The sequence below is a fragment of the Podarcis pityusensis genome (genome assembly GCF_964106645.2).
Source record: "Podarcis pityusensis genome assembly, chromosome: 2".
Lineage (NCBI taxonomy): Eukaryota > Metazoa > Chordata > Lepidosauria > Squamata > Lacertidae > Podarcis > Podarcis pityusensis.
Window position 1 is genome coordinate 38,868,586 of NC_138029.1, and position 26,938 is coordinate 38,895,523.

General features: G+C 42.9%; 3 protein-coding genes and 1 long non-coding RNA gene across 6 annotated transcripts in view; 2 read left to right on the top strand and 2 right to left on the bottom strand.

Moving 5' to 3' along the window:
• Positions 1-8,940, top strand: part of LOC308470671 — a 63,828-nt gene extending 54,888 nt beyond the window's left edge. The window contains exon 12 of the long non-coding RNA XR_013982528.1: positions 8,304-8,940. This is a non-coding gene — a long non-coding RNA (uncharacterized lncRNA). The remainder of the gene's footprint in view (positions 1-8,303) is intronic.
• Positions 4,472-13,349, bottom strand: SCO1 (synthesis of cytochrome C oxidase 1). The gene is made up of 7 exons (XM_080994139.1): positions 13,233-13,349; positions 12,672-12,866; positions 11,235-11,325; positions 9,994-10,191; positions 7,272-7,364; positions 7,004-7,119; positions 4,472-5,312 (listed from the first exon to the last, which is right to left on the bottom strand). The coding sequence occupies exons 2-7, from the start codon at positions 12,816-12,818 to the stop codon at positions 5,181-5,183; spliced, it is 777 nt and encodes a 258-aa protein (XP_080850265.1). The 5' UTR covers positions 12,819-12,866; positions 13,233-13,349; the 3' UTR covers positions 4,472-5,180.
• On the top strand, positions 13,251-19,077 carry ADPRM (ADP-ribose/CDP-alcohol diphosphatase, manganese dependent). 2 transcript variants are annotated; one of them, XM_080993988.1, is made up of 4 exons: positions 13,251-13,391; positions 14,310-14,949; positions 16,410-16,526; positions 18,204-19,077. In XM_080993988.1, exons 2-4 carry the CDS (start codon positions 14,325-14,327, stop codon positions 18,512-18,514), a joined length of 1,053 nt encoding a protein of 350 aa, XP_080850114.1. In that variant the 5' UTR covers positions 13,251-13,391; positions 14,310-14,324; the 3' UTR covers positions 18,515-19,077. The 2 variants fall into 2 exon arrangements, with proteins under 2 accessions (XP_080850114.1, XP_080850113.1); XM_080993987.1 differs by having other exon boundaries at positions 13,368-13,835.
• A 126-nt stretch (positions 19,078-19,203) lies between these two features.
• TMEM220 (transmembrane protein 220) lies at positions 19,204-25,823 on the bottom strand. 2 transcript variants are annotated; one of them, XM_080994096.1, is made up of 7 exons: positions 25,635-25,823; positions 24,001-24,030; positions 22,490-22,550; positions 21,101-21,224; positions 20,447-20,506; positions 19,987-20,055; positions 19,204-19,784 (listed from the first exon to the last, which is right to left on the bottom strand). In XM_080994096.1, the coding sequence occupies exons 1-7, from the start codon at positions 25,770-25,772 to the stop codon at positions 19,652-19,654; spliced, it is 615 nt and encodes a 204-aa protein (XP_080850222.1). In that variant the 5' UTR covers positions 25,773-25,823; the 3' UTR covers positions 19,204-19,651. The 2 variants fall into 2 exon arrangements, with proteins under 2 accessions (XP_080850222.1, XP_080850223.1); XM_080994097.1 differs by lacking the exon at positions 19,987-20,055 and having other exon boundaries at positions 25,635-25,817.
• Between the last annotated feature and the right edge of the window lie 1,115 nt (positions 25,824-26,938).

Sequence of the window (26,938 nt, forward strand, 5' to 3'; positions counted from 1 at the left end):
TTCTATGTGCAGTTACAGTATCATCAGAGAAACTAAAACAGAACTGAAAAGTTTTGTGATCCCCTTACTTTTGACAATGACAAGAGCCATCGTCTCTCTTCTAAGCTACATACTTAGGAATTCACCATTGGCCAGAGGGTCTTCTTTTTTTTAATCTTCATATAATGTTACAAGCTTTGTCTTTAAACCATTCTAATCAGAAAGTATTGCCATCATCAAGATCCCAAGGCTCAGGTCCTTTCCTTTTCTCAGCAATCAAAATAAAAAGATATTTCTTGTCAATACCACAATTTCATGTTTCTTTTATTTCTCTTCCTGCATTATCATCATCATCATTCTTCCCCCCAGGATAAAAAATAAAACAAAAAACATTTTCTTTCTGCTTTTGTTACGTAATACAGTGGTACCTCGGGTTAAGTACTTAATTTGTTCCGGAGGTCCGTACTTAACCTGAAACTGTTCTTAACCTGAAGCACCACTTTAGCTAATGGGGTCTCCTGCTGCTGCCGCGCCACCGGAGCACGATTTCTGTTCCCATCCTGAAGCAAAGTTCTTAACCTGAGGTATTATTTCTGGGTTAGCGGAGTCTGTAACCTGAAGCGTCTGTAACCTGAGGTACCACTGTACTTGTTGAGACATACTCCTATAGACGGGGAAGAAATTTAGGTTTGATCAAAGGACACATGTAGGAGTACATGAATAGTGCTGGAACTGGTCTATGTCAAACTCATAAAACTAATTACATGTAAAATGATGGTAAACATTAGAAAATATGGTACAAAATGGTGCTATGCACCTATGCATGGGGAGAACTAAAGAGTGAACCAGTTTTTGACTGCATCTGTGGTTCTATGTGTCTTTACATTAACTGTTTGTGACCCTGAATTGGATCCGTCATCCAGCAGTATTACTCATCAGAGTATATAAAAAAGGATCAACCAATGAAAGCCAGGAGGATTGTAACACAAGAGAGCAGTTGTCTCAGAAACCAAGCCTCCTACCGCTTAGAACTATATTAGATACCCTACAGTTAGTTTGGAAACCCAAACTCATTCAAAACAGGTAAGCTGAACCTGCAACAAAATGGTACAGTGTGGAATGCTCTTGTTGGAACCTGCCATGCCCCAGTTTTTCATCTATCCCTCGCAAATGTTTGGCCTCACTCCCCCCACCCCTGGATTGTTCTGATTGGGTTATTTTGTTTGTGCCAGCTAAATATTTTTTCTTTCTTCTGCAAATACTGAGTTTCCCCAAGTATCCTGCTTCTTCTCTCTGCTTTCTCAGTGGCTCCATTTGGCTACATAGCCATAATTCCTGAGCACCCAAGTTTATTAATATTTTAAGTATATGCAGTCCTGCTGGTGAAGCCTTTTGAATTAGCCACAAAGGTATTTCAACCTCAGAGAAATGTATCAAGAGCAGGTTAGTTCTATGGAAGCGTTAATACAGAGAATTATTAGCTGCTGAAGAATTTGAGAGCAACTTATTATGGGAAAGTGGCTTAATACCAAAAGGGTATTAATATTCTCTAGAGGGAACATCTTTTTATCTCAACATCAAAGTATTTGACAAGGAATTCAATCCAGTGATCATACTAAGGAAATGCTTGGGTTCCTCTTCCTTCCTTATCGAGTGTTACTACCAGTCTGTCTTCATTTTGTGGCACTTGTAATTTCAGAAACAGAAACCACAAACCCCTGAAGTTCTAATGGAAATAGCTTAAGGTACTGTGTCAGTGCAACATTTTCTCCACCTCGCCGCCAATTATAGCTCTAGGTTTTCCCACAATTCTCAATGGCTTTGAGTGGCCTCTTCTGATTACTTGGGGTATGACTGAGGCTGACAGACAAAGAACATAGAAAGAATCTGTCTCCTTCCTACTGACTTTGACTCCCCAGTTATTTGTAGCACTTTACGGAAAGTGGAAGGCGTGCCAGAAGGAATCCATTTCCCCCCCTTGGAATGCAGCAGTTGTCCCTTATTGTAAGACGATCCCCAATAGCCTGAGCCAAGAAAGTGCTGACAAAAGTGAAACTCTAAAGGGCAGAGAACAGGAATGAGCTGGTTTTAGCTGAAGAACAAGCGCCATTCCAACACACACCCCTTCGAAATAAAAAAAGCTATTCTTTATAAAGGTGCATCTCTGGACACTTTGGTAGATACTTGGTGGTGTTCAACTAAGTGTTACCCAGAGTAGACCTATCAAAACTAATGAGCATGATTGTTAGGGCCATTAGTTTCAGTGGGTTTAGTCTCACAAAACCCTAGCTGAATACCACCCACTACTCCAGTAAGGGGAATTGCCAAACCTGGACTTTGTAGGGTGGTGTTCATGTAAGCCAGGCAATGTCAACAATGCCATTCTTGCAGCTTGTTGAACTATCACATTCTCCTTTCCTGTAGCAGAGATCTGGTTTCCTTTCCTGTTCCAGTAGCTGAAGATATAGCTTCAAACCACCCAGTGAACAGTCTTGCCCAGTGCTTTGGAAATCTTGATCTTGGCCCCAGGATGGATTACTTTGTCACTTCTCTTTTTAAATGCTCCACAGCCTCAACACCTCCTACAGCTGGTTTTGAGAGAAGAGTCAGATACTTAGCACTTCTTTTCCTGTACAAAACAGGAGACTCCCTCTGCCCCTAGTTCCTTGTCAAGGTACAAAGACGCACCCCCACACACATACTCAGTTTGTGAGTTGAAATATGCTGAAATGGACCCCTTGAATAAGGTGTTTCCAAGCCTCGCTATCTTGAACAGAGTGGCAGAAAATAGGGCATGCTGTAAGAACGTGAGGAGCCTGCTAGATCAGGCTAATGGCCCATCTAGGCCAGCATCCTGTTCTCAAAGAAGAAGAAGAAGAAGAAGAAGAAGAAGAAGAAGAAGAAGAAGAAGAAGAATAGTGGTTTGGATTTGATATCCCACTTTATCACTATCCGAAGGAGTCGCAAAGTGGCTAACATTCTCCTTTCCCTTCCTGCCCCACAACAAACACTCTGTGAGGTGAGTGAGGCTGAGAGACTTCAGAGAAGTGTGACTAGCCCAAGGTCACCCAGCAGCTGCATGTGGAGGAGCGGAGACGTGAACCCGGTTCCCCAGATTACGAGACTACCGCTCTTAACCACTACACCACACTGGCTCCAATGAGATGCCTGTGGGAAATGAGCAAGCATAACTCAAGCACAGGAACACACTCTCCCGATTGCTGTGGTTTCCAGCCATTGGTATTCAGAAGCGCTACTGCTTTTGACCATGGAGGTAGAGCTTAGCCATCATGGCTAGTGACTTGATAGCCCTCTCCTCCATTAGCTCAGCTGATAATAGCCATGGTCCATTCTCCTTTCCACCCCACAAGCTGAGCGATCTCTCCTTAGCCACCACACTTTCTGCCCAGCATGTTGCTCTACGCTTCTACGTCCTTCCCATTTTCTGTTTTAAAACAGAATGCAAATCTGGGACTCACAGGGCAGATCAGGCACATCAAGCTATTTTCCAATAGCCAACAGCAAATTTAATATCTTAAAAAATATCATATGATGTTGATATTTGCACTCTGCAGTGTTGGCAATGTGCCTTCAAAGTAGACTGGTGTGCGCGCGCGCACAGTAAATAAAAAGCAAAACTTAAGTTACCTACTTTTCTGGCAATTCTCTCTCTCTCTCTCTCTCTCTCTCACACACACACACACACACAGAGTGTAAAGTAGGAGAAAGAGCTGCCTCTGCCTAGAACAGCTGAGAATGAAGGTCATATTCTGCCAAAGTCACAAAAGCACTTCATGCAAACTGACCCAAGGAAATTCTTGGTGGACACTTGGAAAAAAGGCAATGTCTCCTTTAATCTATCCAGTATCTCAGATGCAGAGAAGATATTTCAGATATATGAGAATCTTCTTACATTACAATACTTTCTCCAGAGGGGGGAATTGGCCCAGGCACATTCCCCAAGAACTCTTTGACGCACAGCATACGCAAAACAGAAATCCATAAGCACACTTGAAGGGGGGGGCGGGGAGAGAGGAAGATGCAGAGCAGCCTGCCACTATTCGGTATCATAAGATACAACCTATTTACTCAGAGAGAGAGAAATATCTATTCTAATTACTCAGATGCTGTAAGCATCTTCAACTTGAACATTTCCTCCCTGTGAAAATAAGGTACAGAATTCATTAACTAGGAAGCTGGCTGCAAAAAAGAAAGAAAGAAAGAAAGAAAGAAAGAAAGAAAGAAAGAAAGAAAGAAAGAAAGAAGTAATTCTACCACTCCAAAGTCAGGGTAAAGGCTCGTTTATTTTAGTGTGCCACCTGAAAAGTGCTGCATGGGGGAGGGGGGATATGCCCCCTTCTACTGTTGACAGATTTAAATGTGCATGATATACAGCCATATTCATCCATGTGTCCCATAGCTGCCAGTTTTGTTTCAGTTCATTAGATTTTAAGGAATAAAAAAACATGCGAAGGAAACAGGTGGCACATACTTCGGAGAGAGAAATTCACTTTAATTGATGTGAGATTTCAAAGAACACAGGCTCTAGGTTTCTTCCACTTTATTTCATTATTTGTGGATTAAATGCCACTTTACCTGATCAATAATCCATGATCAATATAGCTACCACCCTTACCATAATCATTTCAAAAAGGCAAAAAACCGCAGCTCCTACGCCTGTCAGGAAAGTTTTGGAAGCAATGTTGAAGCCGTGGGACTGAGTCAAAAGACACAGAGATAACAAGCAAGCCTCCACATGACTGATACCTTGAGCACAGTTCAACTTAGCACCCCACTGTACATGCATCAGCACAGCACAAGCGCACACTACAAGAGCGGGGGAAGATTTGAATGCTCCTGTGAATGGATTTGAGCAATGGTGACCCTCTCACTGGGACCTCCTCTGCGTCATCCCTAAAGGCCTTTAAGAAGCAAGGCACGTTCAGAGAAAAATATTTGGTCAAGTACTTTTGCTGTATGATGTCCAGCTCCTTATTTAATCCATTTGAGTCTTAGCCCGTAGGTATAGCCTTAGCTGAGAATTTAAGTGCTTAAGGAAATTGCCAAGAAAGATTACTCCCGCAACACTTCACCCAACTAATCAGATCTCCCTGGCACGTTATTAGCTGCATTTTAGTGTCATGGGACCAGCCTGCCTGATAAGCAGCTTCCTTGCTTTCTAGTGCAAAACCTTCCACCTCCTAGCTCTGTTTATATTGTCTCATGTGTCCAGCAATTGCAGCAGCAATCTCTGAATTCTTCTTGTTTTGCCCAAAATAATCAACAAAGCCTCCATCTGGTCCAAGAAGGTACATTATGATGGTGTGATCCACCTGCAGAAAACACACAAGACAAATTGGGGATAAGTGGAAAGGAGGGTTAGGTTAGCAGGGCAAGTTCTGGTCAGCAGTAACCCACAAGAATGATCAAACTGCCACACTAGCTCTGAATTTCTTCATAAAACCAAGAGCTTGTTAGACAGCCTAGAAGTGCCTCAAACAGTGGCTCTTTACTTGACAATGGAACTAAAAGAGAGCAAGCGATAAAAGAGGGCTGTGAAAGCAGCCACATCCTGCAAACCTCATAGGAGTTTGCTTTTTGAGAACCTTGTGTTTGTGTGTTTTTAAAAAGCAGGGTTCTTCCATGAAATCCAAACTTTCACTAAGAGCTAATGGCAGACTAAGGATTTTTAAAACTTCAGAACTGGCCTTCTGCATTCAAGATCCTCCATAACTTCCCTGTATCACATGACATGCAAGGTTCTTCTCTGTTCCGGCAAAGAATAAACCTCTTCTCTGAGGGGGGGCGGAGAGAATGATCCCTCCCAATGCAACTCAGTGGTCTCCTATTGGAATCCCTCTTGGAAGCAGGAAAATGCAAAGACCCGATGGCTCTTTCTGACATCACAGAGACAGTCCTTGCTCATCATGTGATGGAAATTCAAGAAGACAGGGCAGACACACCACTCTATTTGAATTTACTCATTCAGATTACGGAAGAAGAAGAGCAATACTGAAATATTCTCTGGCGGGACAGGGAAGAGGCCAATTCAGATATTACTCTTAGTCAATACTGATCATAGGTAAACATTCATGTTGTGTCACTATCTCATTCTGTCAACAGGACGGACTTTTGGGAAGTGGGACCAACACAAAGCTGGCACTTTGGAATAACTAGATTCTAAAGAACAGGCATTAAGATCTAGGTCAATTAAAAATGCTGCCTGAAACAACGTAGGCAGATTAGCTGAACAGGACATAGGTAAGGCATGTCTAGCTCCCTCTAGTGGCAAAATTGTGTTTTAATAATTTGCATGACAAATAACACCCCACACAGAATTCACATTAAGTATTCTGAGAAGGGAAGCTGGCTTGTGATAAAAGAGGGCATACCTGGGCTTTTCAGACCACATGATGGCCCATTCAGGACTAGCTAATAAGAAAAGGCAAGCTTGGATCCTGCACCTTTACGCAGCAACACCAACCTCCAAGATTCCTATTGAGGCCTACTTCTAACTGCCAGGCTGTTTTTCAAATCAATTTAAACATGGGTACCTTTCAGTAACTGCCTCCCTGCATATGAAAAAGGATACCTCTGAGCTCTTGTATTCTAGCAGACAGAAAAGGTAAATGAAGAAACACTGCGGTCTCACATGGAAAGCCACCTCATTATGAACAAACTATGTACTCTCTCCTCCAGTAACGCTTGCTCACAATTGCCTATTAGCTTTTACAACTTTGCTCCTCTCACCTTATTCAGAAATATTACTCAACTACAAGCCAGCTGCTCCAACTCCAGATATTTTTCAGACACACCCCAAAACCCTATAAAATCCCCACAACTAGGCAACACTTTCACCCCTCCATTTCCCCATCCTCTTGTAGGTTTCCTCCAATTCTCTCCTTTAGAAGAGATTTAATTGAGAATCTCCTAAACTCGCCTTGTCCATTTGAAAAGTTCAAAACCTTTTCTGTGGAGCCGACTAGCGTTATCAATCTGTAACATATTCAAAAACGTTACTCACTATGTAATCATTATCTTCATCTTTTGGGCCCGAGCTGTAATAGACACGATAGGCTCGAGCCACCTCGTCGATCTGTTCTTTCGTACCCGTCAATCCGATCAGCTTGGGTGAAAACTCTTGAACAGAAATGGAACTAGTTAGATCAGCTGACATTAAAGATGAGGGCCCAAATTATTACCCTCTTCCACTGTTGGAAAAGCTATTCAGCTCTACAAAGCTGGGTGTATAGGGAGTCAAGTAGAATACCAGATATGGAGGTTAACATTACCTTTAACGTATGTGGCAATAGCTTCTTTCGTGTCTCTCTCTGGATCAATCGTGATGAAGAGCGGAGTGATGTTTGGCAGAGACTTGATCTCATCTGTCGCCATAAAGCATGATAGTTAATATCCCACTAACTGACTCAAGGCTACTTTTGCGTTCCAGGTCATAAAATACCATAGAACGTGCCAATTTTATTACAGTGCATCTTCAAGATGGTGCTTTTGTGGGATGCCTTTTTTGGAGAAAATGCAATGTAATGTGGATGCTTTATTAAATATTGGGGTCCTCCTATCAGTTGCAACACATGCCCTAGCTGTTTTAATACAGTTGCAACTATAGCTGCCACTGTGAGAACAGGATGCTGGACTAGATGGGCCATTGGCCTGACCCAGCAGCCCCTTCTTATGTTCCTAAATGATGAACATGTTGCCTGTACCAGAGAGAAAGCTACTCAGGCTCATGGCCAACATTTGATGAATACTTCATAAGCTTCCCCTCTTATCAGTGGTGTGCAACAGGTGAGATTTGACTCATAAGGTCAAGAGATGACCTGGTACATCCATGGCACCACAGTATTCTTTTGAAGTAGTTATGGAGAAGGACGGGCACAGAGAGATTATCTGGATTTTATTGGTCTTTTAAAAGCCGTAAAATAAAGGGGGAAATGGGAGGGCTTATTACATTGAGGTATATATGTGTAATCAATGAAAAAGCAATAGAAGGTGAAATTAAAAACAGGCCCTGTTTTTCAGGCTGAAGTTAAATGAGGGTCCTGAAAAGACTGAAAACCATTGTTCAGGGACCCCAATTACAGGCCACAGCTTGAAGGCCTAATGCACAGGAACAAATATTTGCGCACTCAGATTCTTATATATATATATATATTTAAAAACCTATGCATATAATATTTACAGTCTGTATCTGTTCACAGTCTGTTTAAACCCTGGTTATTTTCTGCAGAAATTTTAATGGGTAAAATGGAAAATTAAAAAAATATACATTTTAATTATTATTAAATTTATTACCTGCCCTCCAGCAGGGCAGGTCCCAGGGCAGAAGATGGCAGCCAGGGAGATGGAGGCACTGCGTAATAACAGGAAAAGACTGGGAAATAAGCGTAAGTGATTTAAAAAGCAATATTGTCATTTCAAGAATATTGTGTAGGCAAAGTAGCTCTACCTGAAGAAGGTTAGCTATTACCCATAAATCTAGTCCCTTTCAAAAGAAATATGTTGCATCCAAGAAGCTCCACGTTAGCTATTTGTAATCTGTATATTCTATTAGTAAAGAAACATGCTAGCAGGTGTACTAGAGAATGCCAGCCCATACACTTTGACAAGAACTCCAGAAATGAATATGAAATTCCATTTCTGCAGCAGATGAATGGAATTTTCATATGCCACAAGGAGATGCTATCCACAACACAGTGAAATGAAAATACTGCCACTAGGGGGCAGCAGTTCCCTTTTACTAAGGGCAGATTAGTAAACTGCAGGCATATCTAGGTAAGTTTCAGGTCTCAAAAAGGCAGAGCTCCATTCCGTACAGTACGTGACTTCATATTCTACCAATTTACACAAAATATTTTATTACTTCTTATCCCCTTTCCATTACCAGCGTAAAGTCATCTTTACTTACTTTACTTTATTTACTTAAGTTATTTACAGGCTTAACCTACAACAACTAGTGAGACTCGGGTGGCGCTGTGGGTTAAACCAGAGCCTAGGACTTGCTGATTAGAAGGTCGGCGGTTCAAATCCCTGCGACAGGGTGAGCTCCTGTTGCTCAGTCCCTGCTCCTGCCAACCTAGCAGTTCAAAAGCACGTCAAAGTGCAAGTAGATAAATAAGTACCGTTCCGGCGGGAAGGTAAACGGCTTTTCTGTGCGCTGCTCTGGTTTGCCAGAAGCGGCTTAGTCATGCTGACCACATGACCCGGAAGCTGTACGCCAGCTCCCTCGGCCAATAAAGTGAGATGAGCGCTGCAACCCCCGAGTCGTCCACAACTGGACTTCACGGTCAGGGGTCCCTTTACCCACACAACTGCTGGTAATTAATTATCTGTCTTACATGATTCCTGCTCCTCCAACTTTTATCACTTACAGCTGATTAAAGATTTCCTGCTTCCTTAAGTGACTGGCCCTCTCTTCCTTGCTGCCCCTGCAAGTGGAACTCCCTCCCAGAACTTGGGCATGGTGCCAACTCTCTCCTGTTCTTCAAAAGCCATCTTTTCTGCAGCCAAGTTTTCAGTACACGTAACAGCTTCTCATCACGTTACTTCATCCCTTTACTTGCATTCCCCTCCTATTTTTCCTGCTGTCTATTTCAGCTAAGCTCTATGAGAACAAAGTCCCACCTATGTCACCTGTTCAGGGCCACCAATGAAGGTCTTCACAGGCATTGTGCTGGCCACCCATGCTATAATGGACCTACTTACCACTGACTTTAATTAAGGAGTAGGAGAAATGAAGAGTGGAAGCAATGCAACCGACTAGAATACAATTTATTGTTGGTAGTCACGTTTCAGAGGTATCTTCTCAATTAACAATGTATATTAATAACTAGGGGGAGAGGGGGTAATTCTGTGCAGACCTTGAAGACCTATATAAATCTGCCACTGCCTGAGCAACAACACAGGCTAAAAACATTAACCTAGAGAACATAATGAGATTCTTCTCTATGAAGAGTTATTTCAGGGAGAGTTTGGGCTTCAGTATGGCTTACTTACCAATTTCATCGATGACAAGAACCATTTTTTCCAGTTCTTCTGGGCAAATGTCAGGGCAATGTGTAAAACCAAAGTAGATTAACACCCATTGGCCCAGAAAGTCACGATCCGATTTGGGCTGCCCATGGTGATCGACGAGTGAGAAATGGCCTCCCAGCAATGGCTTTCCAAGAGCCCTTTTCCGCTCCTTCTCCGCCTCTGAAATCAAACCACAGTGGAAGGTTACCTGCCTACCACTCCAGCTTAAGAGATTCTATAGCACTGCCAGCAAAGCTGCAACTATATTCTTTCCCCATCCCACACTTCCTTTATGACAGCTAAGTTTGTATCGCTCTTTAGTACTAGAATCTGGCTTGAGTTCCCCACTCCCACCCAATACTCTTGATATCGCCATGCTCACTGTAGATGAGGGTGCTCCATTAACTATAGATTTGTATTGGTAATGTCCAGCATCTTGAGGCAGGGCGGTGGGGTTAAATGACAATAAAAAAGCCAAAAGTGGCAAGGGGAAATAAGTGTTACAAAATAAATGCAAGCAATGTCAGGTACTTGACTGCAAGTTTCAAAATGACAACAAGAAATCTAACTGTAATCAATATCTGAAAGAGTCAGTAAGACTGGAAGTTTTCAACCTCTCTCAGAATCTACCGGCAAAGCCTTCAATCATTTTTCTCTTCTCTTGTTGCCTCTTCACCCAAGGGATTTGGAACATGCTTTGGGACACGCTCCCTCCCATTTGTCTTAGAAGTACTTTTCGCCTTATCAGAAGCAAATATCAACTAAAAAGTTCACTAGCTAAACTTCATAATACTCAGGTGCTTCTTTAAGCAATTCTAGTGACTCTGAAAACAGTTATCGGAAAACATCTACTGCAGGTATCAATATTTTCACACCCAGGATGCATTTGGGGCCCACTGCTTTTTTTATCTTTTACCATATATTTTCATGGTAGTAGTTCTCCTACCTTTGCATCAACTACAGCATTAAGGGATTCATCTTAACAAGAGAGGGGTAAGAAAGTTGCTGGGTAAAAGCTAGGAGAAGCAATAATCTCTTAGGATCAAAAACCTTTGCTCACGTAATAGTTTAGACCTTAAGCACAGGTAAGGGCAGTGAGGATAGGCACTCAGTGAGCTACATCCACAAAATATTCACACAGCCAAGAAAGAACGCAAAGCCTTTGCATCTGTGCAGCAGGGTGAAAAATGACTCTACAATAGACACGATTAAGTTTTACATACTTTCTTCTTTCTTTTTCTTGAAGAACTTCATTGCTGCTAGCAGACTTCCTCCAACAGCACAAGTAATTGCCAGAGTCTTCCAAGTTACAGGCTACTGGGAAAGAGGAGGAAAAAGAAGTGCACATGTAAATAAAAGACTTGCTCACCAAGCCAACTTCCTCATTCAACTTCCAAGTCACTACCTTGTTTCGGTAAGCAAAAGCTCGGTCTTCTTGCACCTTCCATCTCCTCAACAATTCCCTAATCGAAATACGGTACAGTAAGCATGCAACTTACACACAATTAACTTGTGCGCATTCCGTTTTACACGCTTGGCTAAATAAATATATAATAAGGGGATGGGTGTCTGGGATGGGGGAAACTTTGGCAATTCCACCCACCACTGAACCATTTGACTATAAGTGATTTCAGCTTTAGGCGTGATCCCCAGAACGTAGCGTAAATTGCAGGCTTACTGTATAGCTGTGGTTCCCAACGTGGGGCACACGCCCCACAGGGGGGGAATTTGATTTTTAAGGGGGGGGGCAGTGGAAAACAGGAGTGCCTGGCGTGCTCTGGTCCATGGGGTCACGAAGAGTCAGACACGACTAAACTACGAAACAACAACAGTGACCTTTTGGGACCCGGGTGGTGCTATGGGTTAAACCACAGAGCCTAGGACTTGCCGATCAGAAGGTTGGAGGTTCGGGTTTGAGCTCCTGTTGCTCGGTCCCTGCTCCTGCCAACCTAGCAGTTCAAAAGTACATCAAAGTGCAAGTAGATAAATAGGTACTGCTCTGGTGGGAAGGTAAACGGCATTTCCGTGCACTGCTCTTGTTCGCCAGAAGTGGCTTAGTCATGCTGGCCACATGACCCGGAAGCTGTATGCCGGCTCCCTCAGGCAATAAAGCGAGATGAGCACCGCAACCCCAAAGTCGGTCACGACTGGACCTAATGGTCAAGGGTGACCTTTTAGGCTTCCTCCACGTGAATAGGAGTTCACTTTTTGATGAATAAGAATTATATGTCACGGGGGAGGGCATCAGGATTTTAGAGATGCCTAGGTGGGGCATGAAAAAAGAGGTTGAGAACCACTGCCTATACAGCAACCGGCTCAGGCAGACAACCGCTTGAACCCAGCGAAGCTAAAAGCAGCAACTTAAGATTTGGAAAAGAGATTCAGGGGCTCTCGCATCTCCTCCATGCAAGGGGCGAGAAGTAGCTCCGCCTGCACAACTTAAGCGGAAATGCAAAAGGGGGTGCATTTGGTCAGCAGGTGTCGCTTCGCAGCCCTGCAGCGGCCGAACAAGAGAAGAGGCGCCATCAAGCAGACCGAAACCCGTTTGTCTCCCTCCAGGGCTCCACGTGCGCCTCCTCCCCGCCCTGCCCCGCCGCGCCCCTGCTCTTCCCTGGATGCGCCCAGGAGCAGCGGCTCCCCCTGGAGCGGGACTGGCTCACCCCAGGTTTGCTGGGCCCTTCCCGCGGCTTATCCCCCGGCGGCCCTGTAGCCAAGGGCTGAGCACGACAGCGAAGGGAAGGCCAGCGCGGCGGAGGGGCTCGGAGACCCCAAACCGCCAGAGGACGAAGCCGGGTCGCCACCGCCATCCTCTTTACCGCCCGCCCCGTCCAGCCACGCTCCTGCAGCCCATAGAGCTAGGAAAGATCAAGAGTAGTGACAAATGTTGGATTTCCGGGGAAAAGCAACTGAATTCGCCGTCGTTCTTTCAAAAATTTATCCATGGACAAAGAGCACGCTCGCGTTATCCCTCGGCATCACTACGTGTGCTTAGCTCGGGATTGTAAAGAGTGTGGGGGGGTAGACCCGGAAGTGCTCATGGGGGCAGTGCTGCATTCGGCTCTAGAATTTCGTCTCTCTGAAAGTTAGCTCGACGGAAGTGTCCCGGAGAAACGCTTTTCGGAACAGGAAGTGACGGAAGCACGCCGGAAGCGGGGGTTGGCTTTCGTTGAAACCGGGAGGAAGGAGGGTTTTGGGTCGCGGGAGTCGTGCAGTTATGTCACCTTAGTTACGCAGGGGGCGAAATGGTTTCCTTTCGTATCTTCCGCCAGACCTCGATCCAGAGACGGCCAGACATTTTTGAAGAGCCTGATCTGCTTCTTAGTCGGGGCTGCGATGCACAGCCGTCCTAAGCCACCATCTCAGCCCTTCCCAGCCGCAATGTGAGGATAACAGACTTGCATTGGCACCTGCAAGGACAAGTTGTTGTTTTTAAGTGTTTAAAAAAACCTATTTAAAATACAGCACAAACTCTCTGGCACCCGATCACAGCTTCGCCCAAACTTCCCATTTCTCAGTTGCTTCCGACCCTCGGGTGACTGAGACGGAGGGGAGGGAGTATTGAAAAATAACCAGGAAGTTTCGTCTTTATAGACAGTTTGATTGTGACGCTAGAATTGCCTCCTTGGTTCCACTCACAGCCTACCTTAAAAGGGCATCTTTTAAAAAATATTTCCATTTCTCTATGGCGGAGGGAAGGCAGCAAGCAAGGAGGAGGGGCAAATGGATCAGGAAATGAAATGATGCTCAGAGAGTAGATTAATTTTCTTTCACTGCTTTGCCTCAGAAGAGGACTTGGTTTCCCCGGTCTGCTTCTTTAAAGCGAGGTGAGTGGTGTGGGTATGTGTCTCGTTTCCATAGTAACGATGTAGGGTGGGTTCTCCAGACACTTCCCCTCCCTCCTCTAGTGATTTTATAGTGCTAGGCAGACAGATGTGTGGGTTGTGGTTGTTTTCTGCAGGTTTATAAGCTGGCAGGTATCTTGCCAAATCCTATAGGCTTCAATTCTTAGTGTAAGTGGTTCAAATCACTGACATCCCTAAATCCGATGCAACCCATTCCTCTGCATGTTTACTCAGCAGTTCAGTAGAACTTGCTCCTAATTTGAGTACATATGTACAGGATGGCTACATTTTATTCTGTCAGCTTTATAGAAGTCTAGCTTCTCCAAAAGACTGCTAATGCCGCCTAAAAGCTATATTTGAGTAACATATTCATAGGCACCCACACTTCCCCCTCACCACCAGTTTAGTATTTGAACAAAATCCTTTTCTTTCTTTCTTTGTGCTACATTTTGGCAGGACATATGGGCAGTTATGGATGACGATAATAATTGTAGCTGTACACAAGGAGCCACAACTTCTGAGGCACTCTTCTCCTTTGGAGTCATAGCAGATATTCAGTATGCAGATCGAGAAGATGGCTATGATTTCTGCGGACTGAACAGGCGATATTATAAGCATAGCCTATGTCACCTCCAGAGTGCAATCGAAGACTGGAATAGAACAGATGTTCAGTTCGTATTACAATTTGGGGACATCATTGATGGCTGCAATGCTGAACTTAAGATGTCAGAGACAGCACTGGGAAGAGTCTTGGAAGAATTTAAGAAGCTCAAGGCCCCTGTCCATCATATATGGGGCAACCATGAATTTTACAACTTCAGCAGAGACTATCTAGTAGATTCTGCACTGTACACCAAGTACTTACAAGAACAGACGTTTATTAGCAATTCTTATAGAGACCAGAGTTCCACTGGAGACGATGCTTCAGAATTCTATTATGCATATCAATTTTGCCCGGTGTCTAAATTTCGATTTGTCATCCTTGATGCTTATGATATAAGTATTCTGGGGAGGGATACGTCTACCAAAAAATATCAAGAGTCTCTAAAACTACTGCGAGAAAAAAATCAAAATGAGAATCTGAATAGTCCATCAGGTACTGTATTGTGCTGAGCAGGGCTTTTGTATGTTTCCAGATTCACATTGAGGTAGCACCTGGCCTTGTGCTACACTGAGGGACCTGCCACTCAGAAAAATGAACACATCTGCATGTATTTCTCTGACTTAAAAAGTGTGTGGAAGGGGACTACAACAGAAGAACATTCAGTTTTGAGTGGCAGTTTTTCTACACAAAAAATTCTACCAGATTAGGCTAGGCAGTGGGCAGGGCTGCACATTAATGGCATTTATGTAATCCCCTGAAAGGATAGAGAACTTATCTCAAGAGTAACTGGTTAATGCCAGAATGTAGGCCAGGTATGTTCAATATGACATTTTGAATGTATGCAAATATGTACAAATGTTTACATATATATAGCATACTTTGGAGGAAGCGGGAGGTGGTAACATTTCTAATTTGCAGAAATGGGGAATCAAATGCTTTGACTACACAATTGAGGATGTATGATTTAAAGGGATGTATAGAATGTTGGTTGTTTCCTGGTTGGGAGCAATAGGCTGAGTACAAACGATTATAGCTTCTTAAGCCACAATATGAGCCTCGTGGCTTTGCATACAGCTGCATTGTTCTTTCCCTTATGCAAACTGGAAAGCAAGCCACAAAGTCTTCACTTAACTATCGCTTCCCTTCTTTGTCTTAACCATGAAAGCTTGGTTAACAGCTTGGGGGAAAGCCAGGTTAAGAACCCAACTTTAATCATGGCTTTATGCAATGGCTTGGTTTGAAACCATTAACCACAGTTTTCTAATGTACACCTAACATCAAACTCGTTTAATTGAATACTTCCTAGCTGGTTCACTCACTTGTGCAAAGGGAAGAGTGGAGTGCTGTGTGTAGGCAGCCTTGAGGCTCATTCATATCTTGGCCTGTTGAGCTATGATTTCCTTGTGATAGTTAGGACTTTCTTAAACATTACTGGAAAAATAACTTGCAATTTGTACACTGCAAGTCACTGCAGTAAGCAGTAGTAATGTCTGGAACGGAGATGAATATCTGAAAACACATGGCAAGTACTTGCCTATGAGCGGCAAAGGTTCCCCATGGCTCTTCCCCATGCATAAAAGTCACCACTTGTGGACCATTTGTGGACAAATAGGACCTTTTCTTTCCTAGAATGTGTGGAAAAGCTTTAGATCAAGACTTGGCACAGCCACATACCCTTTCATAGAGATGCAAAATTTGTAGAAATAACTACAAGTGGGGTCCCATTTTTTTCATGCTAAAGAACAGGAATATCTGTTACGTTTATCATTAAAGAAAGTATTTTTTACTGATTTATAAAGTTTGCCTTGAATGCTAGTTTATTCTTAAGAATGAGGTTAACTTAAAAGTCCCTGTAGGGAGAAAATGCATATTTTTCTAAAATGCACATTTGTATCCTAAAATATAAATGGCTTATTTGGTGAGGCTTTTTATTAGGTTTTCTTTTTGTACAGGTCTTGTTGAACGTCAGTTTGTGCAGTTCAATGGAGGATTCAGTCAAGAACAGCTGGATTGGCTTGATGAAGTCCTTACATATGCTGACAAAAATCAAGAAAGAGTTGTAATTATGGGTAAGACTTTTTTGTTTTTCACTTTTTAAGGCACAGCAACTGTAGTAGAATATCACAGTATATCTCATGAAATTCTGCTTTTTACAATTCTGACAAGCCATTTCTCAAGCCTGAGTCACATCCCAAAACTGGCCTTTGGAGCGAACTCTGTTCACGTCACAGTGGTCTGATTCTGCCATTATGTGGGCTATATCCATTTTCAGGGTAGGTTGAGGTCTACAGGAATAGCTACGGCATGCAAATTAAAAATGGATCGTGTGTGCTTAGCCACACGGTCCTCTGCAAAACAAACTGAACTTGGTACACAGTCAGGTCCAATTTATGAACTTGCAAATCATCGTCCCTTAAGGAGAGGGTGTAAATCAGAGGTTATGGAAGGAATGGTGCTGGGTGTTGGTAAACAGTATAGGGAAATCAGGTTCCTTTGGAGTTCCTGGAACACAAGCAGTAGAACACTTCTTAGAAAAAAGCGCCTTATGAGAGGGTTGCTCGGACATTAGAACTAGAGGCAAAAGACTGAGGGTTTCCTTCATCTCATTCTACTGCTTTAGCTGACATATGCTAAAAGTTAGGGTAGTGGGTTTTGATCACAATGCTTCATTCTTCATAAAGTATACTCTGACAACCAGAAGATTAAAGGCCAGTGAGAGGTTGCACACCAGGAAGAACATCACAGGAAGGGATACACCAGACTGGCTCTATCCCCTAGGGAAGCAGCAGCCGTGGGGAGTTTGCTTCCCGCTTTGTGCCAGAGGGAATACTCCGTTCCAACTGATAGTTGCCCTGGGATTGAAGAGAAGTGCATTGTGGCCTCATCTAATTGACCAGAGGACCAAGCACTGCTAGGCCGTGTGTGGGTTTTGCAATTTGTTTTAAGCTGCTTTTAGAACCACTCAGTTGAACACCTGAATATAAATCTTCTAAAAAAACAAAAACAAAGCTCATGTCACCTTGCAAACCCATGACAGAGAGAATCAGGCCTCCAGTTTGGCTTACGTTTTATTTTTTCAAGCCCTGAAGTGTGTCTGAGCTGTTTTCTCAAAAAAGAAATACAGGATAGTAGGAAAATGTGGACTAGTTACTCCTGTTTCTCCCAGCTCCACATCTCTACAGGGATGTCTAAATAACTAGAGATACAGTATAAGTATTATTCAAAGTATAATGTACTCTTTGTGTATGAATCAAAGTGGGGAACACACACACACACACACACACACACACACACACATATATTGCTTTATTTTAGATACATTTATTATAGTTAAATTTATTCAGTTTCAGTTTGTGCAAGTAACGCTTTCCTAAGTATTCATAATGTGTCACATGTATTATTTCAGTACCTTTACAACTACCCCGTAAAGAAGGGCTAGTTAACGCTGTGAACTTCTGGAAGGTGTTGGACCACAATTGGTGCTCAAACATAAGAAATTGTAATTTTCTACTTGCTACTCAGTGATCTCATCATGATTGGTCTATCATGTGAATCAAGGACCTTCAGCTCATAACATTTGTTAATAACAATTTTGCTTAAAAATGACTTCAGGTGCCTGTCTAATTGTGAACTTGCAGAGAATACTACCAGTATATAGCCATTTTCAGCAGCTTTAGCATTTGGAGAGCCGTGTTAACAACTGTGAAATTTCATCTGTTTTGACTGCCTCTCTTCCTCCGCTGCAGGGCACATACCCATCCACCCCAATTCTACAAGCGATGTCGCCCTGGCTTGGAATTATAAAGATGCCCTTTCTGTCATCCACTCGCATCACTCTGTGGTGTGCTATCTTGCAGGCCACCTTCATTTTGGTGGATACTGTTTAGACTCTTATGGAGTTCACCATGTTACTCTTGATGGGATTATAGAAACTCCTCCAGAAAGCCATGCTTTTGGAATTATACATGTCTATCATGACAGGATGGTATTAGAAGGAAGAGGAAGGATTCTAGATCGAGTGATGCATTACAAAGGTTATCAGACTTTTCACAGATGATTGTATTAGGTCTGATTACTATTTAATGCATTGTGCACTATACTGGAGTAACTATTTGCCTGAAGCTCATTTGAGCCCACGGATTGGCATGTTCAACTTGAAGTGTCAAGCAAACTAAATGTCTGCACTGCTTAGTGAGGCGTGGAAATGTAATCAATTACATTAGATTCAGTGTTGGGCATTTGTTCTATATATATTTTTCTTATTTTAGATTGTTGGTGTGTAAATAATTTAATACACCATGTATTTTTTTTTAGTTGAAAATTTATAAATATTTCTATAATTAGAAATGCATACATTTAAATTTGCAAACATAAAATAAAAATTAGTAGCTGGGCATCTTTTGTTTAAAATGTGAATAATTGCATATTTATTCAACTCTGATTATCATACCCTGTTTGAAGGCTGGACCAAAAGCAAGACTCATAATATTACAGATCATAGTATTTGCATTTCACTTTGCTAGTAGCTTCTAGCAAAGAAATTGATGGGTTATTATGCTCTCTCTTTACCTATATTGCCTTACTTGAGACACACTACAGCTTCTGCTTTCTGTCACATCTTTGTAGGACTGCAAGCTAATCATCAGGATATTGTAATGTGCTCTGCAGATATGTCCAAATGAGGTAGGTGGGGTGTGTGATAGTAAAATTCATACGCAAATCCAGACAGATTGCTCAGAGACCCAGTTGTTCTATTACAAGTAGTTTTAATTACAGTCTGTAAAACATACAAACACTGCTGTCCCTTCAAGGCTGTTCTGCAGCTTCAGCTCCGCTGGTTTCAGCAGTACGTTCAAATCACCTCTAGATTCCAGCTGCTTCCGCAGAAGCACCTATTTCATTTGATCCAATCCCTTGCAGGTACCAAGGGCCTATAGTTAATGCAGTCCTAACCCACGTGGCCTTATTGCAGATATATTCTTTCCTTGAAAATCTAGATCAGGATCCAGAAAATTCCACTCAAATTGTGCTCCAGCTTCCAGGATTCAAGAACATAACAGACAATTTAAAACCAGACTCTCGAGGGAACAAACTGATCTCAGCCATGGCTGTGATCGCTGTTGATTTGGCACAACTGACAAATCAGAGCTGGGCAAATAGGTGCTAGAACACAGATTCCTTCATTTCCACCTTCTTAAATAACTGTTTTACAGTGAGACGGCCAGGATGTTCGCATCTCTGCATTCATGTAGATGTACAGCCACATTACAAAGGGGAAAAGGGAGAGGAAGATTGCAATGGCCAAGTGAACCCCACCCAGGGAATTTCTGGAAGGAAAGAAAAGACGATTTACTGAAAATCAAGTCAAATTAACAGGAACTTAACCAACTTGTTGAGATCTCATCTATTTTTATTTTTTTTAAAAAAGATTTTTGTCTGAAACTTTACGGGGCTGCACCCAATGGTGGGGTTGTGCTACCAGAAAGTGTTTCTGCAAAGGCACAGTAGCTGATTTTTGCCAATCCTTACCTCCTGCAGCCGCCTGAACCACACTGCTCCAGAGGGTCCCACAAAACCCAGGAGCAGCTTTTCCGGGGGCTACAATGAGAAGAAAATTGGGTGCTTTGCTCAAGCACAAGTTTGGGTGGTGTGGGAAACAACTATTCTACCCCCCAAAGAAATATGAATAATCACTCCTTTATATGCTGAGAGTTACTTTTACCTCAACTGGAATACACATGCTGAATTATAACTATAAATTAGACTTTATAGAAAAATGCAAACTATTTGAATGTGCTCAAGTTTACAGACTTGTAAACTGAAAATCTTACGGCATTAAGGCATAAAACGAATCACAAAACTAAAACATCACAAAACTAAAGTCATTTTGAGGGAAGAAGGCTATACCATATCTTCGATAAAGTAAAGACTATTTCTTCCACATATTATAAATAGCTAAAGGCTGAAATAAATAAGTTAAAAGACTCACTTGGCTGAATGACGACAAAGGCTCATCCAGACGGTAACAATCAACAGACCAAATAACTCCCTGTTTTTTAAAAAAGATTGTAAGTTATTCAAATGTGCTGTCCATAAATTTAATCATATGCAAGCAGACTCAGCAAAGAACAAGAATAAATAAGCTTACCATAACAAGTGTCAGATGTCAGTTTCTCTGGGGGAAAGCAAACAGTTTCTCACTTTAAAGCTATAGCACTAAGCCCAACACTGCGGCAGTAGCTTAGTACATGTATAAAGTAATGGAAGACGAGGAAGAGGCGAGAATGGGAGGGCAGGGGGTTGTGACATTTCCTTAATTTTGAGTCCCTATCCCTTCCCAATTATATAGTACTGCTTCCAGTGGGCTGTATGCAGCCACAATGAGGTCAGATTGTAGGAAAAATCTTCTGTGATTTCTTTTTGTTGAGAAGTTTGACACAACTGCATCTCTGTGGAATTTGAACCAAGGATTTCAGAACTTTAATCCCATGCTTTTGGGGTAGTCTGCTAGCCTGCTGGCTTCTGGTTCTTAACAGACCTATAGTTAGGGTCTTGTGAGAATCCGACTGCTAGGAAGAAACCTCTAATTTCAGTGGAAGGTTGACAATATGGAAACTGCAGAAAAAAAGAAATTATTACTTACCTGCCTTCTTCCTCATGCAAGATGCTTTTCTGAGCATTAGTAAACAAGGAATACCCCAAGATGGCAGAACCCACAAGACAAGCAGCTGAATGTAGATCTGACAGACTCCGCCACACAATATTGTCTAAGGAAAGTGGTAAGTCACTGGTACAAATTTCAATAGAATTTACATTTCCAAACTAACAGTGCAAACCTATACAGGCCCACTCAGAAATAAGCTCCACTGAGTTCAATGGGCCTTACTCCTAGGAAGTGGAAATAGGACTGTAGCCCAAGTTAGTTGAACTTAGGTCCCGATGAAACCAACTGGACAAGTTGGTCATGATTTAGTTCACAATGATTAGTGGGAATTAAGTTCAACTAACTTAGTCTGGATCTACCGACTGTTACTGAATTCATTTTCCTTGGATGTGTCTCTTCAGAAGGCCTTCAAACAACAATAAGGAGGAAACTGCAATCCTCTACAGAGTTTGGCTCACTGAACTGAACATGCATAGGATTGTGCCACAAGTGATTTTATACTTGGTATGTACTAAAGATCACCAAGCAGAGAACAAGAAGAGAGATCCTTCATGCAGGCATAAAATATCTAAAATGACTGGATTTAGCAAACAGTTAATATATGCGAGAGATTACTTTATATTGCAGAAAGCAGAAGAAACAGCTGACACGCCACAACAAATGAAATTTTGACTTTGAGTAAATAATTGGTTAAGATGTGACATCTGGGAGAAAGCGATCAGGATATGGAAGAATTCATCATTCAGAGAGATAGAGAGAGAGAGAGAGAGAGAGAGAGAGAGAGAGAGAGAAAGAAATAATAGTAAAATAGGACAATATGTTTCAAAAAAATACAGATTTCTCTTAACTTGGAACAAGTTAGTAATGAAATTAAATCATAGGTAATTTTAAAACAAGGAACTTAAAGAGGCATTTCAGTGAAATGGACAAAAATAATGCAAGCTATTACTATAAATAAACAAGCTTTCAAAAAAGAACAGCCTGGATGTCAGTAGGGTGATAAAGGGAATTAATGCTCAGCATACCCAAGATCCTTTAGAGGAGGGAGAAGTTGGAAATGAATAGGCACAATATGTGTTGTTCAGATTGTGTATCCTAATGAAGGGTGTTTTGAAGCATTTAAGAGTTCCCATCAATGAATCTGATGAAAGGTCTAATATCCCCACCCAGCATCTTCACTACATATTTGTTCTGTACAGCATCTAGCAGTACTTTGGAATTAAATAAATGTTAAATAGTAGTCTGAACATAGGCAAGACATAAAGACCTCCCCTGCCCTCAAATTATAAGCAGAATTAATATAACAAAGAGGAAGAGGTGAATGGTCCAATTGATTTGGGGATTGGAAGAGGGAATCTAATACTGTACCTGCAATTGGTGGACTAAGGCCGACAACCAGTGTGAGAGCTGCAGGTACAGAGTAGGCAACCTGAGAGTGAGATAGAACGAATCTACTAAGTAGAAATTGAAGGCAGTTACAAGGAAGACAACATACTCCATCCTGGTTACCAGTCCGATAGAAGAGCCAATCTGATGCCCCCAGATAACCACACCAGGAATAATAAGGAAGGAATGGGTGCTTGCCTCCCAGGAAGAGAAAGTATACAAGATCCTGGAAGGAAAGGGGTGCTTCATTTGTGCAAAGGCGGCCCCTTGGATCACAAAACTATTCATAAAGGCAAAAGAGTCTGCTGAAGAAACGGCCCATGTCATCATCAATACAAAGAGAACAATGCAGTCTGATGAGATGATTGCAAGTGAGATGCTTACTGCTGCTAGTGGTTCTGTTGCCTGGAGGATGTATATTTGATCAGTTCTAGGCAAGGCTGGACTGCCCCTAAAGGAGGTTTGCATTTTGAGGGTTGTTTTAATTACAGCATTGTCATTAGAGGCCCCAGTGGCCTCCGTGGCACTGAGCATCTTTCACAGTAAAAGGTGATGCACACCTTGACAGAGGTGGTTTGGACAGAGGTGGTTCGTGCTCTGGAATCTCCAAATTACAGTAGTCTAATGTGTTGTACGTGGGGCTGCTCTGAAGATTGTTTGGAAGCTGCCATTGGTTCAAAGCACAGCAGTAAGGACTATAATGGTGACCAGGTGGTGGGAATATATCTTGCTGGTGCTTAACCAACGGCACTGTCTTCAGGCCTGCTTCTGCACACAGTTTAAGGAGCTGGTGCTTGCCTTTAGAGCTCTGGATGTCTTGAAGCTTGGATTCCTGAAGAATCAAGCCTCCCAGTTCACTGAGATCATCTTCAAAGGTCGTCCTCCAGGTGCCATCTAAAGTGAAACGTGATGATAAGGGGAAAGGGGCCTTTTCAGGCATCTGGTTGGGCACTGAGAGAACAGCATGTTGGATTAGATGAGACCTTGGCCTCATCCAACAGAGTTCTTAGTGGCAATCTGTACCTATGAAACCCTCTCTCCAGGGAGGTTTCCCCAGTGCTTACTCTGATATTGAAGATTGTAAGCCACTTTGTGAATGAAGTTCCTCAAAAAGCAGGTAAGTTTTGTAAAAAAAATACTGCATCTCTAGCACCAAGTCTTATTTCCCCAGCACTTGAAACTCTTTAATTATATTGCGCTGTTTTATGCTGCTTTTACAGTCGTTTTTGCAATCTATTCTGTTGTCTTATCTGTAAGCTATTCTATAAATATTTATATAATGTAAATCCACAACAACAAAAATAAAGTGTCATGTTAGAACACAGTGTCACTGAGCAACAGCCCAAAGCCAATTATAGAAGGAGTTTTGATCAAGCTGCAAAAGCACTGCAGACAGATGACATGGCTTGAAATTCAATGGGGCTGCCTGACAAGACACCTCCGACAATGTCAAGTTCTCTAGTACTTGTAATAGCCTCTGAATTTATACTCACTATCCAGAGTCCTGGATCTGGGTCATTGACCTGCAACAAAAAGGCAGGAAACATTGCTAAAAACATTAAATTGTGCATAGCATAAAAATCCTTCCAACTGATCCGTAAACCAGTTAATCCTGAGCATTCATATCGAAGACTCCAGGATAAATTGTTGGTGAGCCTTGCTCAATGTGAAATGGGCAACTGTAAGCAGATACCTGTGGAATTTTGCAGATTAAAAAACCCAAACATATACCCAGTGCTGTCTTCTAGAGCATTTCTGTACCCAAGAGTAAATCCAGAAGTAAAACGGGTGTGTGGGGGGGGGGTATTCTCTAGTAAATGTGTTTGGGGCTGCAGCCTTAGGGTTAGCCTAAGGACAACAGTCTAGCTCTTTTTTTTTTTTCAGGTACTGTCAGCAGATTGCTAATAGGATATAAATGAATTGCATATTTTACCAAAATAACAACTCAGGAAGATATAAACTGTGCACATACTGTTTTCCCCTAGGCAGTTTTTAGAGCAGAAGACTGATTCTGCTTACTCTTAGTAAGTGATATATTTCCTAATCCAGCATTCATAGCTTGAAAACTACATAAATATAATGGGGAGAATGAAGTCTTACTGTGGCAGGGGGAGAAATTGCTTTATTTCCCCAATGTCACCTGTTTATCCTAAAGTATTGTCCAAATCATTGGAGTAGTGAAATAGACTAGACTTGATCACAACCAGTTTCAGAACTAAATCAATTTAAGTAAGGGAAAGAAGGTGGGGGAAGGGAAAATTGGAACAAAGAAGGATGTTATTGAGGGGCAAGGTGTATTGCTGGTAGGAAGTAACCTGGAGCTTCTTCCCTCTTTTTTAAAAAGCTACATAACTGCATAGGTAAACTGTTCCAAATATAATCCAAGATGGTCATTAAAACCCTTCAAAATGGAGCCTTAGACCAAGCTATTTGAAAGACCATCTCCTCCCGCCTGTATCTGCCCATATCTTGAAAATAAACAGACCCTCTTGCCTGCTCCCCTGCCTTCTGCGTTGTGTGACAGCATGTGAGAGAGCCTTCCCTGTGGTGGCACTTTGTAAAATGGTACCCCTGCCCTGAGAGATCTTATCTATCTCCCTCCCTACTTGTTTTCTGCCACCACTTAAAAGACTTTTCGTCTTCAGAAAGCTTTTGATTTCATGGCTGTTCTGATTCTGATGCGTTAGTCCTGGCTCTCTTGGTTTTGTTTGTTTGTTTTCAATGTGTTTCGTGTTGAGATGCTGTGACTTTTTAATGCATCTAACTTGCTTTTAACGACGGGATTATGGTTGCTTTGTTTCTGTGGAGATGGGAGAGCAGGTTTATGCATACGTTTTGCCCCAAATAAATAAACATAATAGAGAAAAATGCTCCTTTTCCCACATAACCTTCTGTGATGATGAAAGAAAGGTGTGCGGTCGATTTTCCCTTCTCGCCTGCGCCACTCCCGCTTCAAACCTCTCCAAAGCTGCAATCCTGAACGCCCTTTCCTCGTTACCCTTCGCCCTGCCCTGGAAACCGGCCAGCTGCAACCCTGCGACCGACCTTCGCCCACCCGCACAGCCAAGCTGCTCCTTGCACACTTTTCTCGCCCTCCTCCTCCGCCCTGCGCAGCACCATCCCCGACCTGCACGGCCCCGGCGAGTCCGAAGAAGACGGCCATGACCAAGTTGCTAAGTCTCCAGACCCGGCTGCTGGCACCCGCGGAAGGAGGCGGCGGCGACTCCCGCTTAAGCCTAGGCAACGATGCGGCGGCGGCCTCCATTGCTCGCTCGCGTGCCCGCCCCTCTCCCGCCCCACCAGCGGAGAGAGGCGCTCGATCGACCTCATACACGCCCCTTACAAAGCCCCCTCCCGCTCTTGTAGTCCTGCCATGCACCGCCCACGCCGCGCACTTCCGACGAAGCGGGCAGGGTCCTCGCCGAGCGCGGCCGCAACCGGGAGGCGGTGCAACGCAAAGCAGCTGCCAATCTCTGCTTCAGACCCAGTGCCGGATTTACGTATAAGCTAAACAAGCTATAGCTTAGGGCCCCACTCGCTTGGGCCCCCCAAAAAATTTAAATGGGGGGACTAGATGTACATTTCCAAAATATAAGTCCAACAATTACTTTGATAAAATACATATTTTGTTATGTGCAAATGGTTTTAGATACCCATTAGGTTCATAAATTACCATACAGCATATATTCAACACAAAAAACAGCTACAATTTGTTGTTGACAAAGGACAGCTGGACATATAAAGGGCCCCATTACATTCAGTAGCTTAAAGGTAAAGGGACCCCTGACTATTAGGTCCAGTCGTGCCCGACTCTGGGGTTGCGGCGCTCATCTTGCTTTATTGGCCGAGGGAGCCGGTGTACAGCTTCCGGGTCATGTGGCCAGCATGACTAAGCCGCTTCTGGCGAACCAGAGCAGCGCACGGAAACGCCGTTTACCTTCCCGCCGGAGCGGTACCTATTTATCTACTTGCACTTTGACGTGCTTTCAAACTGCTAGGTTGGCAGGAGCAGGGACCGAGCAATAGGAGTTCACCCCGTCACGGGGATTCGAACCGCCAACCTTCTGATTGGCAAGTCCTAGACTCTGTGGTTTAACCCACAGCGCCACCCATGTCCCTATTCAGTAGCTTAGGACCCCATCAAACCTAAATCTGGCCCTGCTCAGACCAGTGTATTAACTGAAGACCCACTTGCTAGGACTTCAAAGCTGACCTGGTTGCACCTTCCTTTTCCAGGCAGCAGACCTTGCCCCTTAACTGCCAGAAGCCCGAAAAAGTCTCTCTGAAATCACTCCAGTAACAGTGGCAGTAGGGTCACCAACAAGGGGGATGTATGAAAAATATATGTTGCCATGTATAATTTACTGGAAGCTTCTCCCTTTTGAGAAAAACGGGTTTAAAACTGTTATGAAATAAATATTTTCATACTGC

Excerpts from the sequence above, each read along its gene's own strand:
- TMEM220 (XM_080994096.1), bottom strand. The coding sequence starts at position 25,772 with ATGGAGGCCGCCGCCGCATCGTTGCCTAGGCTTAAGCGGGAGTCGCCG. Across the intron at positions 24,031-25,634 it reads GACTCGCCGGGGCCGTGCAG|GTCAATGACCCAGATCCAGG; the intron begins GTCGGGGATGGT and ends TTTTTGTTGCAG. Across the intron at positions 21,225-22,489 it reads CCTTAGTCCACCAATTGCAG|ACAATATTGTGTGGCGGAGT; the intron begins GTACAGTATTAG and ends CACTTTCCTTAG.
- SCO1 (XM_080994139.1), bottom strand. The coding sequence starts at position 12,818 with ATGGCGGTGGCGACCCGGCTTCGTCCTCTGGCGGTTTGGGGTCTCCGA. Across the intron at positions 7,365-9,993 it reads TCTTGTCATCGATGAAATTG|ATGAGATCAAGTCTCTGCCA; the intron begins GTAAGTAAGCCA and ends TTATGGCGACAG. Across the intron at positions 5,313-7,003 it reads ATGAAGATAATGATTACATA|GTGGATCACACCATCATAAT; the intron begins GTGAGTAACGTT and ends TGTTTTCTGCAG.
- ADPRM (XM_080993988.1), top strand. The coding sequence starts at position 14,325 with ATGGATGACGATAATAATTGTAGCTGTACACAAGGAGCCACAACTTCT. Across the intron at positions 14,950-16,409 it reads GAATCTGAATAGTCCATCAG|GTCTTGTTGAACGTCAGTTT; the intron begins GTACTGTATTGT and ends CTTTTTGTACAG. Across the intron at positions 16,527-18,203 it reads AGAAAGAGTTGTAATTATGG|GGCACATACCCATCCACCCC; the intron begins GTAAGACTTTTT and ends CCTCCGCTGCAG.